Source organism: Lutjanus erythropterus, chromosome 5, assembly GCF_056507025.1.
Source record: "Lutjanus erythropterus isolate fLutEry1 chromosome 5, fLutEry1.hap2, whole genome shotgun sequence".
Lineage (NCBI taxonomy): Eukaryota > Metazoa > Chordata > Actinopteri > Lutjaniformes > Lutjanidae > Lutjanus > Lutjanus erythropterus.
Window position 1 is genome coordinate 17,458,862 of NC_139321.1, and position 19,999 is coordinate 17,478,860.

Consider the following 19,999-nt stretch of genomic DNA (forward strand, 5'->3'; position numbering starts at 1 on the left):
CAGTTTAAAAAGGCCACATGTTAAAGTCAATATCAGCTTTACAGAGGCATTATGAAGAAATAAAAAGAAAAGAAAAGTGGATAAGAAAATGTTTAGAAGTCACAGAAATTTCATGAACTCATTAACTGAAAATGAATAAAACGTCAGTACATTTCTTCATAAAGAGTTTAAATAAAGTGTAGCAGCATAGAGGTGTTCCTCCCCTATGCAATTGAACGCCGCCTGTAATGAGGTGGGCCGATATAAAGGTGGCAGTCTTCCCACCTCTCCCTCTTGCGCCCCCGTCATCACCGGCGCGTCACTTCCGTGTCGGAGGTCGTTTGGCCCGTCAGGTATGGCTACACACTGCTTCACCTCGCGGCTCGTGTTTTGTCGGCGTGCTTACGGCATTGTTGTGTTTTTGTAGGACAACTGCTTGGGTGTGACCCTGTGCCTCCTGTACGTGCTGCCACGTTTGTTTGGCTGTGGTAAGTGTCCTCTCTCTTTGCGGTATGGGTGATGCTATTAGATGGCTAATGTTAGTGTGGTCACAGGTAAATGCTGGCGGCTGCCTGGAGCCCTCTCTCCTTCCCCCCTCTCGAGCGAGTGTGTATGTGTGTCCGTACCGCTAACAAGGTATGTATGTGTAGCCTAGCGTGCACCGCATCATTTTTGTAGTATATTTAACATTACTCGTAGTACTTTTCTTGATTAGGTGCTACTTTAACCAGCTCACTGGGGCCGCTGCTGCTTTGTCTCCGCTACTGTTGGCCTCGCCGCCGCTTGCTCCCGCGGCCCGGCGTCACACCGTGGCCTTAAAGCCACTTCACAACTGTGCCTCCATTAAATAGACTGTTCCAGGGGTGTGTGACGGCTGCTCGGCCGCACACTACGGGCCAGGGCACAACACTTTTAACCGGGGTTTAGTCCCCCTCCTTTTATATGAACTGAATGAGTGTGGGTTATATTCTGTTAGTTTTTGGGTTATTTGTATGAGTTTATTTGTCTATTCTGATTTTGTTTGCTAGTATAATTTTCTGGTTAATTAGGTTCATTTGAGGGTTTTTCTGTAGATTTTCTGTAGATAGGGTTTGTTTTCTACGGAGCTCCTAAAGTGTCATGCAGAAAAAAAATGTATATCGTGCGCACGTTTTAGTATCTCGTGCGCACGAGATACTAAAACGTGGGCTCCAGATACTATATTCGAGCGCACGAGATACTAAAACGTGCGCTCGAGATACTATATCGAGCGCATGAACTATTAAAACGTGCGCTCGAGATACAAATATTTCCCAGCTTTGACTTATATGCATACGGCTCTCGGTAGTGACCACTTCAGATGTTCACAGTAACACACGCGATACAATGGAGAGAAGAACTCAGCTAATTAACTTTTATTTTCACCTCGGAATGTCATATAATGACATTCTTGTTGCTCTTGCCAGGAGACATAGGATAATGATCAGCAGGAGTACTTAGCTGCGCATACTGAAGAACAATAGGCTCAGCCGACGGAAGGACTATGCAGATTTAGGCCATGTTATTGACTTCATCCAGGAACAATTACAAGGTCCGGGGAAGATGCATGGATATCGATGGATGTTTACCAAGTGCCAAGAAAATGGCCTAAAAGTTAAAAAAGAAGTAGTAAGAGTCATATTGGCCGAGCTGGATCCAGAGGGGTCTGCATTCAGACAGCGACGGAGACTTCACAGAAGACAGTACTTTTCAAAGGGACCTAATCACCTCTGGCACGTCGATTCATACGACAAGTTAAAACATTTTGGTGTGTGTATTAATGGCTGTATCGACGTCTTCTCCCGGAAAATAATTTGGATGAATGCCTACAACACGAGCAGTGACCCGAGAAACATTAGGCAAATGTCCCAAACTTGTGCGCACTGACCGTGGCACAGAAAACGGCCTTGTGCGAGACCTGCAGGTACATTTACGCACAACCCAGGGAGATGATTTGTCCGGAGAGCGAAGCTTCATCGCTGGAGCGAGTACAGCAAACCAACGCATCGAGAGTTGGTGGGGCATCCTCCGCAAAGAGGGTATGGAGTACTGGATCCAGCTTCTTGAGGAATTACGGGACGAAGGAGGCTTTGATGGAGGTTTACTGGACAAGGCCATACTTCAGCTGTGCGTAATGGGATTAATTCAGGTATGATGATTGTGTGTTAATGTGGTCACGCATGAATTATTGCCGGTGGCAGACGAAGTATTTGTGATGCCTACTTAATGAATGTAATTCATTTTGTGTTGTGTGTATTATTTGTTTTATTTGGGAAATGTTATGTGTATATATGTTATGTTATGATGTTATTCATTTTGTGAAGAAGTAATCGGATTTTGGGTTAGAGTAGATAACTGCAGTGGCGGCTTTGTGACAGTGGGTAGCAGTGTGAGACCGTTAGTTGCACCGGTCTGTGGCTAGGACCGTTGCTCTGCTGGTTTCCCCTCATAACAACAGAGGATCCAGCAGAGTCCAGTCGTGTCTCCCGGTCTCACCACTGTTCCCTGTACTACAGGTTTGTAATGTGTTCAAACCTAACGTAAAGTGCTGCAGTTTGTTAAAAAATATCAATGTATAATGTTAAGTTCAAGTAGAACTGTTAAATGACTGATTAAATTGTTTATTTTTATTTTGGCGAAAAGGCTGTTTGCCGCGAGTAGCTGTAATGGCGGCGGTCGTTTGTTTTGCTAGCTTGGAGCACCCGTCTCCATTTTGTACATTTGTTATACGTAGTTTTAAGAGTGATTGTTATCTGTTAGTGTGTGTAAATGTTTGTTTCATTTCATCATTGATACTGTTAAGCAGAGGTCCAGGCGATACTTGATAGTATCTGTAAGTTAGTGCATTTAAGATGCAGAAATGGCCAAAAATATTTGGACAAATGAAGGAAGGAATATGTTATTTTGAGATTTTGAGATTTATGTTATGTGTCTTATAGGGATGGGCATTTTCGACAAACTTTTTGATCGATAATCATGAGATCAATTATCGATTTAATCATTAAGAAATGTCTGATAGAAAAAATGATTAAAAATACCACAGGCAGTCTGTTTTTTCTCATTTTAATCCAACAATCCTCTTGCACAATTTAGACTACAGTTTAAATGTGCAACTGTTAAACAAAACACCGCGAGGCGTTGGGCTGAAACTCTTCACAAAATAAAAGCCGGTGACAGTACTATTTTCTCAAACAAAATACAATTCCGCCTCTTTTAGACAGAATAAAAAATCATAATAAATATTAATAATTTAAGGAGAACTTTAATCCACGTCTTGCGCGATTTACAATTTAAATGTGCAACTGTTAAACAATAGAAATAGACCTACGCGGAGGCGTCGGGACTCGGGATCTTAACAAAATAAGAGCCAGTAGGCTATTCTCTAAAACAAAATAAATAGGCTACATTTCGCCTCTTTTAAACACAAAAATAAAACATCATATTATTAACTAATAGTCATTTAATCAAAGAACAAAGTAGACTTGCAGCTTTTTTTTTTTTTTTTTTTTTTTTTTGCCAGAAGGCACGACTGAGAGAGGGAGATCCCACATAACAATAACACATTATAGGCCTATAGGTTTACATGAAGGCTACGGTGGTAACTGTCCTGGGCTATAGCTTACTTAACCTACTTGTTTTTGTTCGCCGTGCACGCTTCATGTTTACTACCTTCAGATATGGCGGCAGGGCAGAAGTCAGCTCGCAGGCGGTTTTCTCTGCTATATCGCCCCCCGCTGGTGGGATATTTTACTACCGCCACATAGTGAAATTCATTACATTGCTTTCTCGACGCACACTACATGAACTCTGTTTACAACCGTCGAAAAATCGAAAAAAAATTACGTGATCGACAAAATTCTTAATGATCAATTATCGATCATCGATTAATCGTGCCCATCCCTAGTGTCTTATGAACATGAAAATATGTCAAAAAAAGGACGAAATATGTTTAACAGTAGTAAATTCTGGATAAAAGGACAAATGCAGACAGTTTAAGATGAATTTGTGTTGAATGACAATTGTAAATAAAATAACAACAGAGGATCCAGCAGAGTCCAGTCGTGTCTCCCGGTCTCACCACTGTTCCCTATATTACAGGACACACATTTAACTGTTCATGGGTGCCGCAGCCCGGTACCCGTAACATATTCAGATCATTTATTTCAGTAAAAGTAGACTAATACCACACAGTGGAAATACTCCACTGCAAGTCCTGCATACAAAGCCTTACTGAAGTAAAAGTGTGTATGTATTATCTGCAAAATGTACTAAAAGTATCATATGTAAAAGTACTCACTGACTACGTTTCCATTCACAAAATATTACGGTTTTTGCCCTTATTCTGAAAAAGACAATATTCCTCCTAAGCTTTTTACATGGCTAATGAAAATGAATATTACTCATTTTAACTCCTTTTTATACTGTTGTGTATTTTAATAGATCATTATATGTTTGTAGCATCGCTGTCCTCTGAGAACCACATCTCTACAAAATCAGCTTTTCTTGTGCACATAATAACAGCCCGTTTTCAGCTTTGTGATAATGCATTTTCAGGCTAATCCAAGAGCATTTTTAAAGAGAATTTTCTCAACTGAAAATAAATACATCATCCTTCACTTCATCACAAACATTAAAAATCAGCACATCTGGAGATACATGGTTTCCACTGGAGAGGAAGAATTTGAAAAATTGCAATCTGGAAAGTAACTAAAGCTGTCAGACTAATGCAGTGGAGGAAGTATAAAGTAGCATAAATGGAAATACTCAAGTACAGCACAAGTGCCTCAGATTCGTGCATAAGTATAGTGCTTGAGTAAATGTACAAGTTATTGTCCATCACTTACTATTGTAAACACGTATCAGGCAATTAAAATAAGTCATGATTATGATTAACTCAGTGAAGAATGTGATTTTCCAGTATGTTGTTTCATTTTGGTCATTACAGTGGATATCTTTTTCTTTTTAGGAAGAGCTGAATAACATAAAGGATGTCTGGAATGCGCACAGAATCCGACCCACGTCCAACCCAAATGTGCTGCATGGAATCCCAAATGTGATGTACTCCACCCCAGAGTTGTGGGACATTGAGGACTGTGCCATGCCACTTGATCAAGAGGAGCTGGATGTGTCCAAGGGACAATGTGTGTTTAGCAGTTGTGTTCCTTGCGATGAAGATATATTTGATCTTTGTATGATACTTGTGGAGGAACTGGGCTTACAGTTCCCCAGTAAAAGCCCTCTGGAAGCCATTGATCTATATTTAACACTAAGGAATGCAATCAACACAGAATTAAGGGATGGCTAGACAGTGGTGGATAAAGTGTTCAGATTCTTTACTTCAGTAAGTACTATACCACTGTGAAAATAGTCCACAAGTAAGTCCTGCATTCAAAAACCTAAGTAAAAGTATGTTTCAGCAAAATGTACTTAAAGTATCAAAAGTAAAAGCACTCATTGTGCATTAAAATGCTCCCTCTCAGTGTTTTACTATTATATGGGATGTTTTTGGATTAATATTACTAATGCTTTAATGTGTATGTTTTGTTTTACTGTTGAAGTTTAAGGTTGATTTAATTTTAACTACTTTATATACTGTTGTGTAGGTTAATCTGTAAGACCATCATAGCCTGTTTACAGCATTGCTGTCCTGTGAGATCCATGTACTGTATCTCCAAAAAAAAGCCAACTTTTCATGAGCTCAGAAAGGTCAGGGTATGGAGAATAGTCATCTGAAAAGTAACTAGTAACCAAAGCTGTCAGACAAATGTAGTGGAGTGAAAAGTACAATACTTCCCTCTTAAATGTAGTGGAGTGGAAGTATAAAGTAGTATAAAATGGAAATACTCAAGTAAAGTACTTCAAAGTTGTACTTAAGCATAGTACTTGAATAAATGTAGTTAGTTACTGTCCACCACTCAGAATAGATATTTTTCATAGTTTTAGACTACAATACCTCTGTCACTCCTGTGCAAAGAATTAATTTAGGCAGTGAAATGTTTCATTTTACCCTCTTAATCCCTAGGCCTGGGTTAGGGTTAAATGAAGCAATCCTGCCCCCTCAGGTTGAAGAGATTAAAGGACCTCTAAATCCTTCTCAAGAACCTCAAAAACTTCTTTGAAGACCTCAAAAAAACGTGACTATCGCTCAGGTGCTGTCTCAGAGCAACGGACAGGCTGTTAGGCAACCGGAGGCTCCTTCGCCTCTCTTCAGTGGCTCCCTGTGTCTTAGATTTAAAAAAAAAAAACTTATAAGGAAATATTATTTTATTTTATTTTTTTTAACATTTCAATTTTCATTCAGCATTGTTGTATGCCTTAAGTGATTCTTACATTGTCTATCTTTGATTGTTTACATTTTTCAAAAAAAACTGAAAGTTTCTTTATTGTTGTTGTATAGTTTTAGAAATTAAACATTTGTAAACAAATAAATAGCCCACTGCTGACTGGCCACATGTGGTAAAACATTAATGAATGCTCATGTAGACCTATTGGGTCATAGACAGATTTATACTTAATTAGCTGTTACGAAATTTTTTGTGGCTCAAGACAACTGTTTTTATTAAAAATGGCTCTTTTGATAGTAAAGGTTGCTGACGTGGTGTATGGGGAAGCATGCATCACAAACTGCCAGCTGTTTCTATGCACCTCCTCGTGCTGATTTAGAACAAGAATCATCCATAAATTCAACTAATGGTCACTGTTCAACAGCACAGTATGGGTTCCAGCTTTTTTTGACAGTGTATAACATGTGCTGTTGACCCTGCAATGAAGCAGTGAATGAATATTTAATGCCAGTGTAAAATTATGTAAAATGATGAAACAAATACAAAAGGGAGTGTTTTTTTTTTATTTATTTTAACAGTAGGCCAAAATTAACTGACTTAACTTCAACAATAACTTAACAGGCATTGGCATTAGAACTGGAGTGGCAGGTGCCCACTGCTCATCAACAGTTAAAGTGGGTAAACAGTATAGTATAAAAATATAACTTAAAATAATAATTTAAATATTTTACAGGCCTTAGTTTTGGGACCCATTCATGATACAAATAGGTTTTTAACCAAATCTGAGACTGTTCTGCAACAACCTTATCTGATTTCACATGGAATGACCCTCATGGTAAACAGAAAGATGAAAAACAGTCATATGAAAAGACTATTAAAAAAATATACCCGTAAAAACAGGAACAATAAAGACATGGCAATAACATTTATGAAAAGTAGATAAAACAAAATGCCTGTGTCTAACAGGAACAATAAAGTCATTGAAATAAAACTTTCCATAAAAGCATCTTTGAACCCCCATGAAATGATTCTTTTAACTATCAGAATTTGACCAATTATGTACGATAACATTTGGAAAGCCTAGAAGAGCCTCACAATTAAATTATTTTATCAAAATGCAAGTTAGAAGGGGGCTAACTAGAAGCCAGTCGGCTTTGAAGGTGGAATTCTCTTGTACTGTGTACAAGTACTCTGTATGCTGTGAAATACAGAGAGATTTACAAGGCAGTGATAGACTTAATCAGAATTGTGTGAATTTGGTTGTCAAGGGTGTGAAATAACAGTTATTTGTCAAAGTTACACACTACACCGTTCAGCCACAACATTTAAACCTGACTAATAGCTGGTTTTAATGTTTTGATGTTATTGCAGCGAGCTGGGATGCACTGTGTGTTCTGACAGCTTTCTATCATAGCCAACATTCCCTTTTTCAGCAATTTGTGCTACAGTAGCTCTTCTGTGGGATTAGAATAGCCTTTGCTCCCAACACATTTCAGTGAGTCTTGGGTGTCCATGATGCTGCCACCTGTTGCTATCTTGGACCACAAGACCTGTTGTTGTAGAGATGCTCTGATCCAGTCATCCAGCCATCACAATTTTGCCCTTGTCAAAGTGGCTCAGGTCTTTACACTTTACGCTTTCCTGCTTACAACACATTACTTCAAGAACTGACTGTTCACTTGCTTAAAAAATGGGCACACATAAGGATATGAGCCACTTTGACAAGGGACAAATTGTGATGTCTAGACGACTGGGTCAGAGCATCTCCACAACAGCAGGTGTTGAGGGGTGTTCTCGGTATGCGTATGGTCCAAGGAAGCAGCCAGTGAGCAAGTGACAAGATCATGGACACCCAGGGCTCACTGATACATGAGGGGCCAGTCTGATCCCACAGAAGAGCTATTGTAGCATAAATTGCTGAAAAGGGACTGTTGGCTATAATAGAAAGCTATCAGAACACACAGTGCATCACAGCCTGCTGCAACAACATTAAACAACAACATTAAAACATGAAAACAACCAAATAGGCAGCTGGTTTAAATGTTGTGACTACTCCATGTATATTTTGTTTTAGCTTCTGTCTTTAAATGTTCATCCCAGGAATTTCCATTCAGGATTTTCAGAACCATAACAGCAGTGTCCAGTGGTACCTATAGGCAATCTCATCCTACTGGCCTAGATTATATCCATCACCCATACAGAGCTTGTGAGTATGCTATTGAAGTCACTGCGGAGATCGGGATAATTATGGTAGCCTACAGGCAGCTTTAAAAGAAAGCCACATGTGTGTGATTGTGGTCTTCGCTCAAAATCGGACATTTCAATGAACTCTACCTTTATTGGCTGTTCCACTAAATTGGAACCAGTGCAAAAGCGGAGAAAAAGCTGAAGGGTGCGGGAATCAACTTCACCCACATATCTCCTCAGGTAGCGGGCAACTGCTGTCTGGGCAGGGGTCATGTCATCTGGGAACTGCAGGAGCTCCTTCACTGCTTTTCCAGTTGGTTTTTTCTGCTGAATGGTGAATGATGTAGAGCATCAGGTGGCAACACACTTGCTAACTGCAACACAATGGGGCGCCAACACTCAATTATATACATTGGTGCCTGTATTAGAGCCTTGTGTCCAATCTGTGACAGCAGTGGGATCAAATTGTCCTTTGTAGGGATTTGCTGGCACTCATGTGCCTCAAGGGCATCAAACAGTGCATCACTGTCAACGGAATCAAAGTTCTCCAAAGCCTTCAGAAGAACTTCTCTCTCCTGATCAGACACATACTGAATGAAGGTGTCTTTTAAGCTGCTGGTGGTTTTGCCGTACAGTGCCTCCTCAAGGAATGGTGCTGCCAGTTTCACTGGGAAATAGCGGGCAATTTGCCACCCCACTACTAAGATTCTGGCAACTGCCTGCCACTCTTCAGACAGAAAATCATGCCTAATAAAGGGAACTTTCACATCCCCTCCCAAAGTGCACTTTTCATAAAAGTCTGTCCAAAACTCTGTTAAGCAGTCCCGAGTCACACCACCTCCCTCCCCTTCTTCAAGGTTTCCATTGGGTAGACGCATCTTAATAAAAACCTCAGTACTTAAAATGTCTGGGTCTTTGAAGGCTTGGATTAGGTCAGTGAGACAATGCCCCCTCCTAATAATCAGTGTAACAGGAGCAGGTTCAGGATAACCCAGTGTCTGGTCATTCCATGGCTCTGAAACGGGAGCAGGTTGCGGCTCACTCAATCCCTCTGTTGGCTGTTCATCCCAAGCATCAAGTTGCTGTTCGCTTGGTCTCTGGTGGCTGGTTATTCGAAGGATCAGGCTGAGTTTCATCCAGTCCCTGAGATGACTGATCATTCCATAGCACCGTGTCATCTAATGACACATCTTGATTTTCCCCAGCCCCAATTATTACCTCAAGGTCGATCTCTTCAACCATGGCATCCATCCCTTGTACCTCAGTTGAACAATGTGGCTCAGTTCCAGTGAGATCCACAACAGTGGCTGGGGTTAACTGCATGTCTGCTTCCTCCTCGTCTGAGGACAGCTCCTCTGTCTTCATTTTGGTATGAAGATAGAGTCTGAGGATTCTAACTTTGCTTTGTTCATACAACTCTTCCACAGTGCTAGAACTGCAGACCTTTATCTGAGAAGATTCAATTTCTGTTGAATAATCTGAGAGGTTTTTTTTCATCTTAGAAAAACCATTTGGGAAGAACAGATTTTCAGCCATTTCTTTGATTTCCAGTACCGTTTTGTCCCTGTCGATGGTCAGGTGTCTTGTTCCTCCACCATTGATTGCCTTCACTTGTTTGTAACGCTTTTCTTTTTCAAAAAAGTCCATCCAGCCAAGCTCAATCCGCCTCTCGTTTTTTTTTGCATTTGTATTTCCGACCCATTGCTTTTTTCTGGCAGGTACTGTCACCTCACTAGACACCAATCTATGTTGCAGCCTTTTGAGTATAGAGTCTTTCCTGCTCCTTGTCTCCATTGATGCGCTGGCTTGTCGGCAGAAGGCCACAGTGGCTAATCTATGCCAAATCACCATCAGTCATGGCAGGAATTACAGATGCGTCAATCTGGAAAAACAAAATTTAAAAGAATGATTACACTGTTGGACTGCATTTAAGTAGTACAACTGTAAATGATTTTAGTCTTAAAACATTTTTTCCATACACTTTCAATTGGGGATACTATAACTTTTCACCATCTTAGAGATACTCTTTTCATGTCAACATATCTGTTATTCAGTCCCTCCTAAAAAATTTTTGATTTAAAGGTTTAACATTTTGATTAAACAGGAAGTTAAGCCCTCATTTTGGCCTAAAGTTGTGCTGATATCAGAATTTGTATTAAGTTTTCTCTGTTATTTCTTGAATATCTTCCCTATTTTCTTCTCAGTTGAAATTTCTTACACAGTATCTCCTTGTATTCCTCTGCAGCCTGAATGACAAGCAGATTTTAATATTTTTATTATAAGTCAGTCAAAATAAAGCCTTCGTTTTTGCTCAATTCTAACTTGGATGATTCTTCACTGGTTATAGTGAAATCATATGGTTCCCAATTCACAATAAAATTTTGAGTTTTGTTCATTTTTAGATCAGTTCATTAAGACATGTCAACGTCCCCCTTTTGGGCTGTTTTTCACTTTAATAATTCAGATAAAAATCAAACACTGGTTAGATTTGCCATTGCTAGCTCTTATGGTCACATACACCTGGAGAAAAAAAATCAACATTAAATATGTTTTAGCCCTGTTAAATATTTCGAATCTCTGTCTACGAATAATTACTACCTTTTTGCCACTTGTATTGTGATGCTGAACACACTATGATGTTGTAGAACAGAAATGTCAGAGATACAGCCCGCCAGCAAGTTTCATCCAGCCCAAAAATAATAATTTTTGTATTTCTCTCCTCTGTTTTAGGTAATTTTACATAATTTGTTATTTTTATGTACCAAAATGAAATTTCTCATTAGTAGGCTGCAAATTATTGGATTTAATAAATCATAAAGTAGCCTAAAATAGCTATGTATTAACTCAAGTCATACTGATGTTAGCAAAAAATAATCCAGCCCTGTGAGATCCTGCTGGAAAGAATGTGGCCCTCTACCTAACATGAGTATGACACCCCTGTGTAGAGCCACCATCTGGTCAACCTGAGTACTGGCATTTCTTTATATTCATTGTATAGCATAGCTCCTTTTATATAGTACTTCAACCAACATTAGTTAATTAAAAGTTCCTGTTCATCTGTTTTATTGGAAACCATGCCTAGTTACATACTGTATAGGAGTATGGAAACTCCACAGTTTGTGAATTTAGTTGTTGTTGGTGGCCGTTATCCATTCTTTCAATACACAGGACATGATTATGGTGTGCAACACATAATCCAACTAGCATTTCAGTTGAATCACAGCTTGTTCAAATCTCCAAAATTACTATTCTTATCAGTGGCAGTCAGCATAACAATAACAGAGTACAGATCAGTTTAAGTATTAAAAAGGGACAGTTCACCACAAAATCAAAAAAGTATATTTTTTCTCTTATCTGTAGTGCTATTAATCCATCTAGATCATTTTGCTGTTAATTGATGAATTATGGAGATATGAGGCATAGGAATGTTTGCATTCTCTCAAATAAAATGGGACTGAATGGATTTTTTCTGTGGTGCTCACACTGTGAAAGCAAAAACAGTACAACACAAATTTGTAAAACTCAAGAGCAATGTCTCTTTCCAGAAATCATGACCTGGTCACTCAAGATAATCCACATACCTTGTTGTGAGCAGTTTTTTGTAGGTATGTCAAAAGATAACAGTTCTTACAGATGTGAAACTGGTCACAACAAGGTGTGTGTATTATCTTGAGTAACTGGGTCATATTTCTGTTGAGTATTTCAAATATACTGTTTGGTGCTGTGAGCAGTACAGGAAAAGGTATATTCAGTTTGGCTGTATTCCAGAGAAGGCAGAAATCTCTAAAGCCCATACCTCCAAAATCACTCACGGCAAAACCATCTAGATGGATGAACAGCACCACAGGTAAGAGGAATTTTTTTTTCTTTTTCTTTTTTATTTTGGGGTGAATAACACACAAAAGGGGAATGGAAACATATGTAAAGAGGCTTACCTTTTCATTTTCCAGCTGTTGGATAAATTCCTCAAGAATTTTCCGCTTACGTAAGAAGTCCCTCAGCTCTGCATCCATTGTCTTAATTGTCTGCTGTGTAAAGGGGATTACACAAAATAGAAGTACTTACTACTTAGTATGTGGTGTCTTGTATGCCCATGCTGACTGACTTAACACAATAATGAAACTTCTTTCAATCATTCTTCATTTGTATAAAATTCGAAACTTGCATAACTTTTATGATTGCAGAGAACTTGAATTTGTACAGTATGTTTAATAGCAAAGTTACTGAGACTGATATTAATATCGAGAAAATTAATTTGGATCCAGAGCGAGGAGGGGAGATGTTAAGTTGCAGGCCTTTGCTAATCAGGAAAAAAATAGACTTGAAAATATATATTCATAGTAGGCTATGCAATTACATAATCATTGCAGACATCTTTGAGGGAAAATGACAAGTTAATGTCTTTAAATAATAGGGTGGTGGCATTGCGCCATGTTTGTAGGAAATGCTTGGTGATACTATGAAAAGGCAACTAATATTCATAGAATATGATTCACAGTATCTCATGATACTGGCAATGGTTGGCCCATCATTTGAAATGATCAAAATCTCAAACTTTTAGACCATAAACTGGACAATTACTGAGTCATTCCATGAGAATGGTCAAAATTGGACTTGGATATTTTCACATTTTTTACCAAAATGTATTATTTGTATGTAGGGGTGTGCAATATGACGATATTAGATCGTGAAGGATTGGAACGTGTAGACGATCTGCCAAAGTGAGGAGATCGTATGGATCGTTCAGGGGTCCCTAACAGGCGGACCCACACGCCGTCCTATACGGACCCGGACCTATAACCAATAAACTATTAAGAGATTTTAAATTTTGACGGGACGCTTCTATTTTAACTGGCGCAACTTTTCTATTCTTTCCGGCGCTGGTTTAGCTGATCAGGAAACACACAGACCAACTGCAGATGTTGTTAATGACGGAGTTTATTACAACAGTCGAAACTAACGTGATGGTTAATGACATCGACATCAACCAGATGCTCTTATAAAATTAAACAATTGTCTATACGTAAAACAGGAGAGTCTGTGTTTCTCTGTGAGAAACTTTCAGACCTTCTCACAGCAGAGTGAACAGGTGAGGGAGGAGAGGAGGGCAGACTGATCACTAATCAATCGCGGATGCCGTCGTCCTCTCGGACTGATTAAAAAACATAAAAATGTCAAAGTTGGTGACAAACCAAACCTGTGTGTCCACACAAATAACGTCTTTGTGTGAAACACTGCAGAGTGTAACACCGTGCTGTTTACAGACAGTCTGCTGTCATTAGTTTGACAGAGACAGAGGGTCATGTCTAGAAGGGAACCCTAGACCTGCGAAAGATCGCGCGAGTTTGATTATTTTAGTAGAAATAACGGACACAAATCTCGCAAGAGTTGCGCAAATAAAGAGTTACCTTCTAGACACGAGCGAAAAAGGTGCGCAGCTCCAAAAATAGAAAATCATGTCGTGGTGTCGATGTTTTTAATGTGGCGGGCCGCCATAAATAAAACTATTCACTGATCCACAGAGAGTCACTGAAACACTGATCACTGACCTGCTGTGATTAAAAAAATACTCAGATTCTTTACTTAGGCATTTTTACATTGTGGTATTAGTGTTTTTACTTAATTACAATTTAAAAACCTTGCATGTTATTGTTTCCTTTTTTGAAAAATCAACATTTTTATTGCTGTTATTGTACTTTAATGGTATTCTTGTTGGTATTTTTTGATTACTAAATACAGACCTGCAAACTCATAAGAGGAGAAAAAGGTGGCATGTTGGTAAACCAGTCCCCTGTTGGGGGTCTGGGAGCGTCTGTCCTGCTCCAGAAGAAAAATGTTGAGATTTTAACATGTTAACAAAACATTCTGGTGACTGTTTCAGTTAAAAGAGTTAGTAGCATCTTCTGTTTGTGGTTTTGCAGACATTACTACCTTTACTTTTACCTTTGTGCTTGAAAAAAAAGTAGAAAGTAAAAACAGTAAATGTAAATCTAAATACATACAGTAGCATAATACATAATATAAATACATGTAAGATCGTGATAAAATCGAAATCGTGATTTTCTAATAAAAAAAATCGTGATATGATATTTTTGCCATATCGCCCACCCCTATTTGTATGTATATCCCACATCATTAAGGATATATTTAACTATCAGAAAAATGCATTTTTCCCTCTCAGGCATTAGTTTTCTTTTATTATTGATCATTATTTCAAGATGCGGTGACTGTAATTCTTCAACCCCGTTATGGACACTTTGGAGGCTCTCTGAATATTATCATAAAATGTATTTCTAAAGAAATCAATATTTTCACATTAATCAGATGTCCCCCATACTAATTCAATAATTTTAAATAGAAAAATGACATAAAATCACACATTTTTAATCTCTTAAATCCTGAAATGTAACTAATAAGTGAAAGCAATCTTGTCATTTTTCATCAATTTTCTTTGTGGTCCTGTTGTCCAAAAGACTTCAGTGATGTTACTTCCTGATGTATATGGATTTCTGGATCACACCATTGTATTTATGGGGGTGGGATCATTCGTGTAACAGGGTTGAGGGGTTACTCAGGTACAGAAATAATTGTGATTTTAATGAATAATTAACAATTAAATTTGAAAAAAAAAACATTACCAGCAAAAGAGCACAAATAGATGCTTAGGTTGATATAAAAATTTATTGACTTTTTAAATAGTTTTATTTGGTATTTTCAAAGTAAACTTTCATCAAGGCCATGAGGGACATGACAAAATAGGTGGTGTCAAATGAAAAACTGTATTATTTCTCATAAAAAGATAAAATTTAGTTCAGTTTTTTACAATGTATTAAAGGGTGCATTTTTCAATATATATCTAAAGCTGTTTAAATATAAAGTTTGGTGACCCAATAGATGAAATACACCATAAGAGGTGAGAGGGACTCAAATTGTGCCATTTTCATGGAATGACTCTACTGTATTTTCCCAGGTTCACTGTAAAGGCGGACCTCTCGATCTCAAAGTTGAGAAGCAGAAAAACAACCACTTTGAAATGAATTATTTCTAAATCTGTCACATCTCGTCTGGAGGTTTAAACTTGTCCTAGCTGATAAACGCCTGGAACACAAACGGCATGAGAACTGCACTTCCAGCTTCATTAGAGAAAACCCCAGCTGAGTTCAGACTGTTTTATTATAGCACAGCTACACTCACAGATACGTTTCATACCTGTCTGTCAAACACCAAGCAAACCATAAAACTTCTCTAGATAGTCCGGATCTGAGTGAAGTCCTGCTGGGGTCAACAAACGTGAAGTCTGCGTTGTCGCTTGGCCTGCAAGCTGCTGCGGCTAACGACAGTCGGAGCTAATTAACTGCTAACAGCCACAAATCCACTGACCGACTCCTCCAGCCACAGTCAGACATGACGTTACGGCAGCTTATTTTCTGCCACGTTACAGCTAAAAACTCCCACTAACAGCTGACGCTGCTCTGCCCAGTGTTTTGTAGGCTAGCGAGACATACAGACTGGCGCCGTCTATTTACTGAAATTTACCAAGCCCCTGCTGCTCCGAATCTGAACATTTTAATTATAATGACTTGAATCGTTGGTTTTGCAGTGATGTATAGTTACCTCTTACTATTGCACCAGTTTTCTGTTAAGAATCAGTTCACCTTGTTTGCTGCATTAGTGTCCTGACCTGGGATGCCCAGGGGGGATTCGTTTGCTGTTACAGAGCCGAAGTTGTAGCTAACTTCGGGGCTAACTCTCTCCACTTTATTTAGCAGGACTTACATTCACAGACAACCCTTGGCTAACGTTGGCTGACTGCTGGTCCCGCGGCGGACTTCACAGTCACAAACGCACTCAATGTGCACTAAGCTACCGTCATACAGATAGGTTGTTTGCATACCTAGTTGTCCCTTTCCAGAATGATTTACACTATGATGAGCTCGCGATATAATCAAATTAACTTACCAATACTTGAAGTAGGCGTACTTGTAGGTGTAGTACTTTGACGCTTCAACAACGGAGCCCGGCTGTCTATTGTTGTTGTTACCTGTCTGTATGAAGTGCATTAAATCGAGCGCACGTTTTATCATCTCGTGCGCACGATTTACCTTAAACGTGTGCACGTTTTAATATCTCGTGCGCTCGATTTAGTATCTCGTGCGCACGTTTTAGTATCTCGTGAGTACGTTTTAGTATCTCGTGAGTACGTTTTAGTATCTCGTGCGCACGATATATTTTTTTTTCTGCATGACACTTTAGGGGCTCCATAGTTTTCTTTGCTTAGCATTGTGGGTTTTTTTTTTTACATTTGGTTAACTGGTTCTAGTTGGGCAGTTATTATTTGAAGTATTTTGTTACGTTTAATTTGTGACCTGCCCATTAATTATAATTTTTGGTTGATTTTGATTTCTTGATTTCTGTTTTGTTGCAGTGCAACCCCCACTAATTTGTTTTATTTCCCCTCCCTTTTTCCAGTTGCTGGAGGCCGGTGGCGGTGGTGCTGGTGTTTGGTGGTGGTATCCCCCCGTCTTGTCTGCTGTGTCCTTGGGAGTGGGTTTTGTTCACTGAGAGTGTGTCTGCCACGTATGCCGGGTGATTTAAGTTGATTCTCTTAATTTTTTTCCTATTTTTTGGTGGGCCCTCCCCTGCACTAGTTCTCACCCATCCACTAGGCCTCAGCCCTGATTCATTTTTTCCCCATTCCCCATTCCCCCTTCCTGTGTGAATGTTGAATTAGTGTTGTTTTAAAAGTGATCATTTAATAAAATCTGTATTTTAAAACTTGGAACCACGTCTCATGCCTCTGGAGTAAACGAATCTGTGTGCCTTATATCATAGAAGTAATTCTCTGGGTGAAATTCCCAGGGTGGCGTTGTCGAGCCCTTTCCCTTTTGGTAACAAAATCATCTTTAAATTCTTTCACCTCCTCTTTGCGCCACAAAAGCAAACATCAGATATCACATATCTCAGTTTCTTTATATATTTTTTTATTTGAAATATTTTATTCTCTTTTGTTTCTTTATTTCTTTATCATTCTGTTGTATTATTTTATTCTTTATTATTCTTTTTCACTTGTAAATCTTTTATTTTCATATTTTAGGGGCCAGTTAACTTTTTTTTTTACCGGGAAAATAAGTAAACATTAAAAGGCCCGTAACTAGTTTTAAACTAAAATACTGTTTTAAACTGTTTGTTCAAAATGACTTGCACAGTTTTATTTTACAATATTCATATTTACCTTGTTCTGGATAACAGGTTGGAGGATTAGAGCTGCTCCAGGATTTCCAACAGGCAGGTTTAACTTGTGCACACTGCTGTTTATGAGGGAACATGGACTATATAATATCTAAATCATGGGTGGACAAACTTTTTCCCTTCAAGAGCCAAAACTGAAACTTATAGTTGGGCCAGGAGCCAAAAGCACACACCTGATGTGTTGTACAGATACAAATGATACTAAGATCCCAGGTTCCTGTGCAAAAAGTCTCTCTATCCATCTGCTCAGATCATGAAAAATAATTAATAATAAAGGATCCTATTTAAAGAGTTTTTTTTAATATTATTTTGGGGGCTTTTGCTTCTATTGAACAAGACAGGTGAAGGTAGACTGGAAAGGTGAGAGAGACAAAGGAGACGACAGGCAAAAATAAAACAGCAAAAACAACTATTTATATATTCATTCTTAATTAAAGCTAGAAACATCTGGTGGGCCAAATCAAAGATTATGGTTAGCCAACTTTAGTCCGGGCACCCCAGTTTGGGCAGCCCTGATCTAAATAAAGACTAACAGGCTCTACAGAGGCCAGATGAGTCTGTTTTTTGCTTTCAGTACCTGGATTAGAGACTTTTTTCATTCTCACTTATATAAAGTGCCTCTAATTTGTGGGATACTTAAGTATGAGTAATTTAAGAGTAATGTACTTAGTTACATTTCACCACTGAAAAAAGCATAACATCTAAGTACTTGGTTTGTTTAAATGAACCCAACTCAAGCACACTGAGTTTTGCAGCTTTTTCAACCTCAAAGAACAACTAACTTATTTAAAATGAGTGCTAACAAGTTGATAGAAACTGAGTTAGGTGAACTCAGTATTTGTAATTAAACTTGACGTTAGTATTTACAGCGTAGCTACCCAGAGGCAGAGACTAGAAATCCGAGCTGAAATAGTCTGTAGTTCTTCCTTAACACCAACAACATCACTGTGACATGAGAACAGCAGATTTTGCAGAAGGAGAACTCAGTTTAGCAGCACCGACGAATTTATTGCTTCAACTGACTACGTATATCATCAACAGTGACTGGACAGCCACATGAAAAGTGGACAATTTTCCCTTTAATGAACCAGACAAACTTAGGAATCATCTGGTGACTCCACCTGTCTACACCACCTGTCTGTTTTCTAGGAAAAAGTTTATGAGGCTCTGCGATGTCGCTGAAGTTTCAAGAATTTTAAACCCTCCTCAGGAAATTAAAAAGTGGCATTTTATTCTGGCCGAGCCGCTCATGTGTTTTGAATTAGAAAGAACAATCAAACAAAATTCAAACCTTTTTTTTTTTTTACTGGATCTCTTAAAAAACACTTTAGAGAAAAACATCGGAAAGCTTGTACGGTCCAAATTTAAATTTGACAGGCTGGCATGCCAGTGGAGTTAAAAAAAAAAAAAAAAAAAAAAAAAGACATTGCACAATGTTTACTTTATTCATACCATGTGTTTCCCTTCTGTCTCCCCTTGATCGTTTACTGATGACAGACAGACAGTGGACATTTATCAGATAACTGCACAGTGTCTGATCACCTCCTGCTTCCCTGAGCTCCAGTGATAACATGAGCCGCACAGAGTATATCTGATAGTGAATTGTGTGACTTTGAAATTGTGAAATTGTTTCCAGAGAGCAGCAACAAAACCCTGTAAGGCCTGCACTCTCGGGAGCTTTCAGACTCATCAATGCCCATTCAAAGGCAAAAAAATGCAGTGAAACCAGCACTTGCCCCCATTGTTTACGTCTCTGGCAGGGGGGTAATGGGTGTGTAGAGTTCTCGTACACCAGGAGGGCCTGGGAAAAAATGCTGTTCACAGTGGCATTATTAATGTGAATACGGTGAGGTTATTTTGGAGCTCAGATGCATGTTTTCTGTGTTAATCCCTCTCTGTCTGGTTCTGGTGCTGCCGGGCTTCTGATTGGCCGCCCCGCTGCTCCGTGGGCCGCTTCTGGTGAACTGAAATCCCCTCCATGAGTCCAAATGTGGGATATCAGAACCTCCTGTGTGCTGCCACCAGCAGCTTGCAAAACGTGCGGTGGCTGGCACTCTGGCCTCATCTCATCTCTGCTGCATGTTATGGTTTAACTCAGCGCACGTCACACAGTCAGGAATATGAAAACCCCGATTGTTTTCTTCTTGGGATTCAATTGTCTGCCGTTTCAACCAGAATTGTAGGTAGTTTCACACTGGCCCAAACACATTCACACAACAGAAATGTGATGAAATCAAATAAAATTACTGAACATGTATTGCATTGTCCCAGTGAAGGCAAAT

The 19,999-nt window shown here is 39.0% G+C and overlaps 1 protein-coding gene across 2 annotated transcripts; it reads left to right on the forward strand.

Moving 5' to 3' along the window:
- The first annotated feature begins 223 nt into the window (after window positions 1–223).
- On the forward strand, window positions 224–17,167 carry LOC146326631 (uncharacterized). 2 transcript variants are annotated; one of them, XR_014770612.1, is made up of 5 exons: window positions 224–332; window positions 407–467; window positions 534–615; window positions 695–936; window positions 16,938–17,167. XR_014770612.1 is itself a non-coding variant. In XM_084718937.1 (4 exons), exons 1-4 carry the CDS (start codon window positions 228–230, stop codon window positions 828–830), a joined length of 384 nt encoding a protein of 127 aa, XP_084575063.1. In that variant the 5' UTR covers window positions 224–227; the 3' UTR covers window positions 831–1,058. The 2 variants fall into 2 exon arrangements, 1 of the variants encoding a protein (XP_084575063.1); XM_084718937.1 differs by lacking the exon at window positions 16,938–17,167 and having other exon boundaries at window positions 695–1,058.
- The last annotated feature ends 2,832 nt before the right edge of the window (window positions 17,168–19,999 follow it).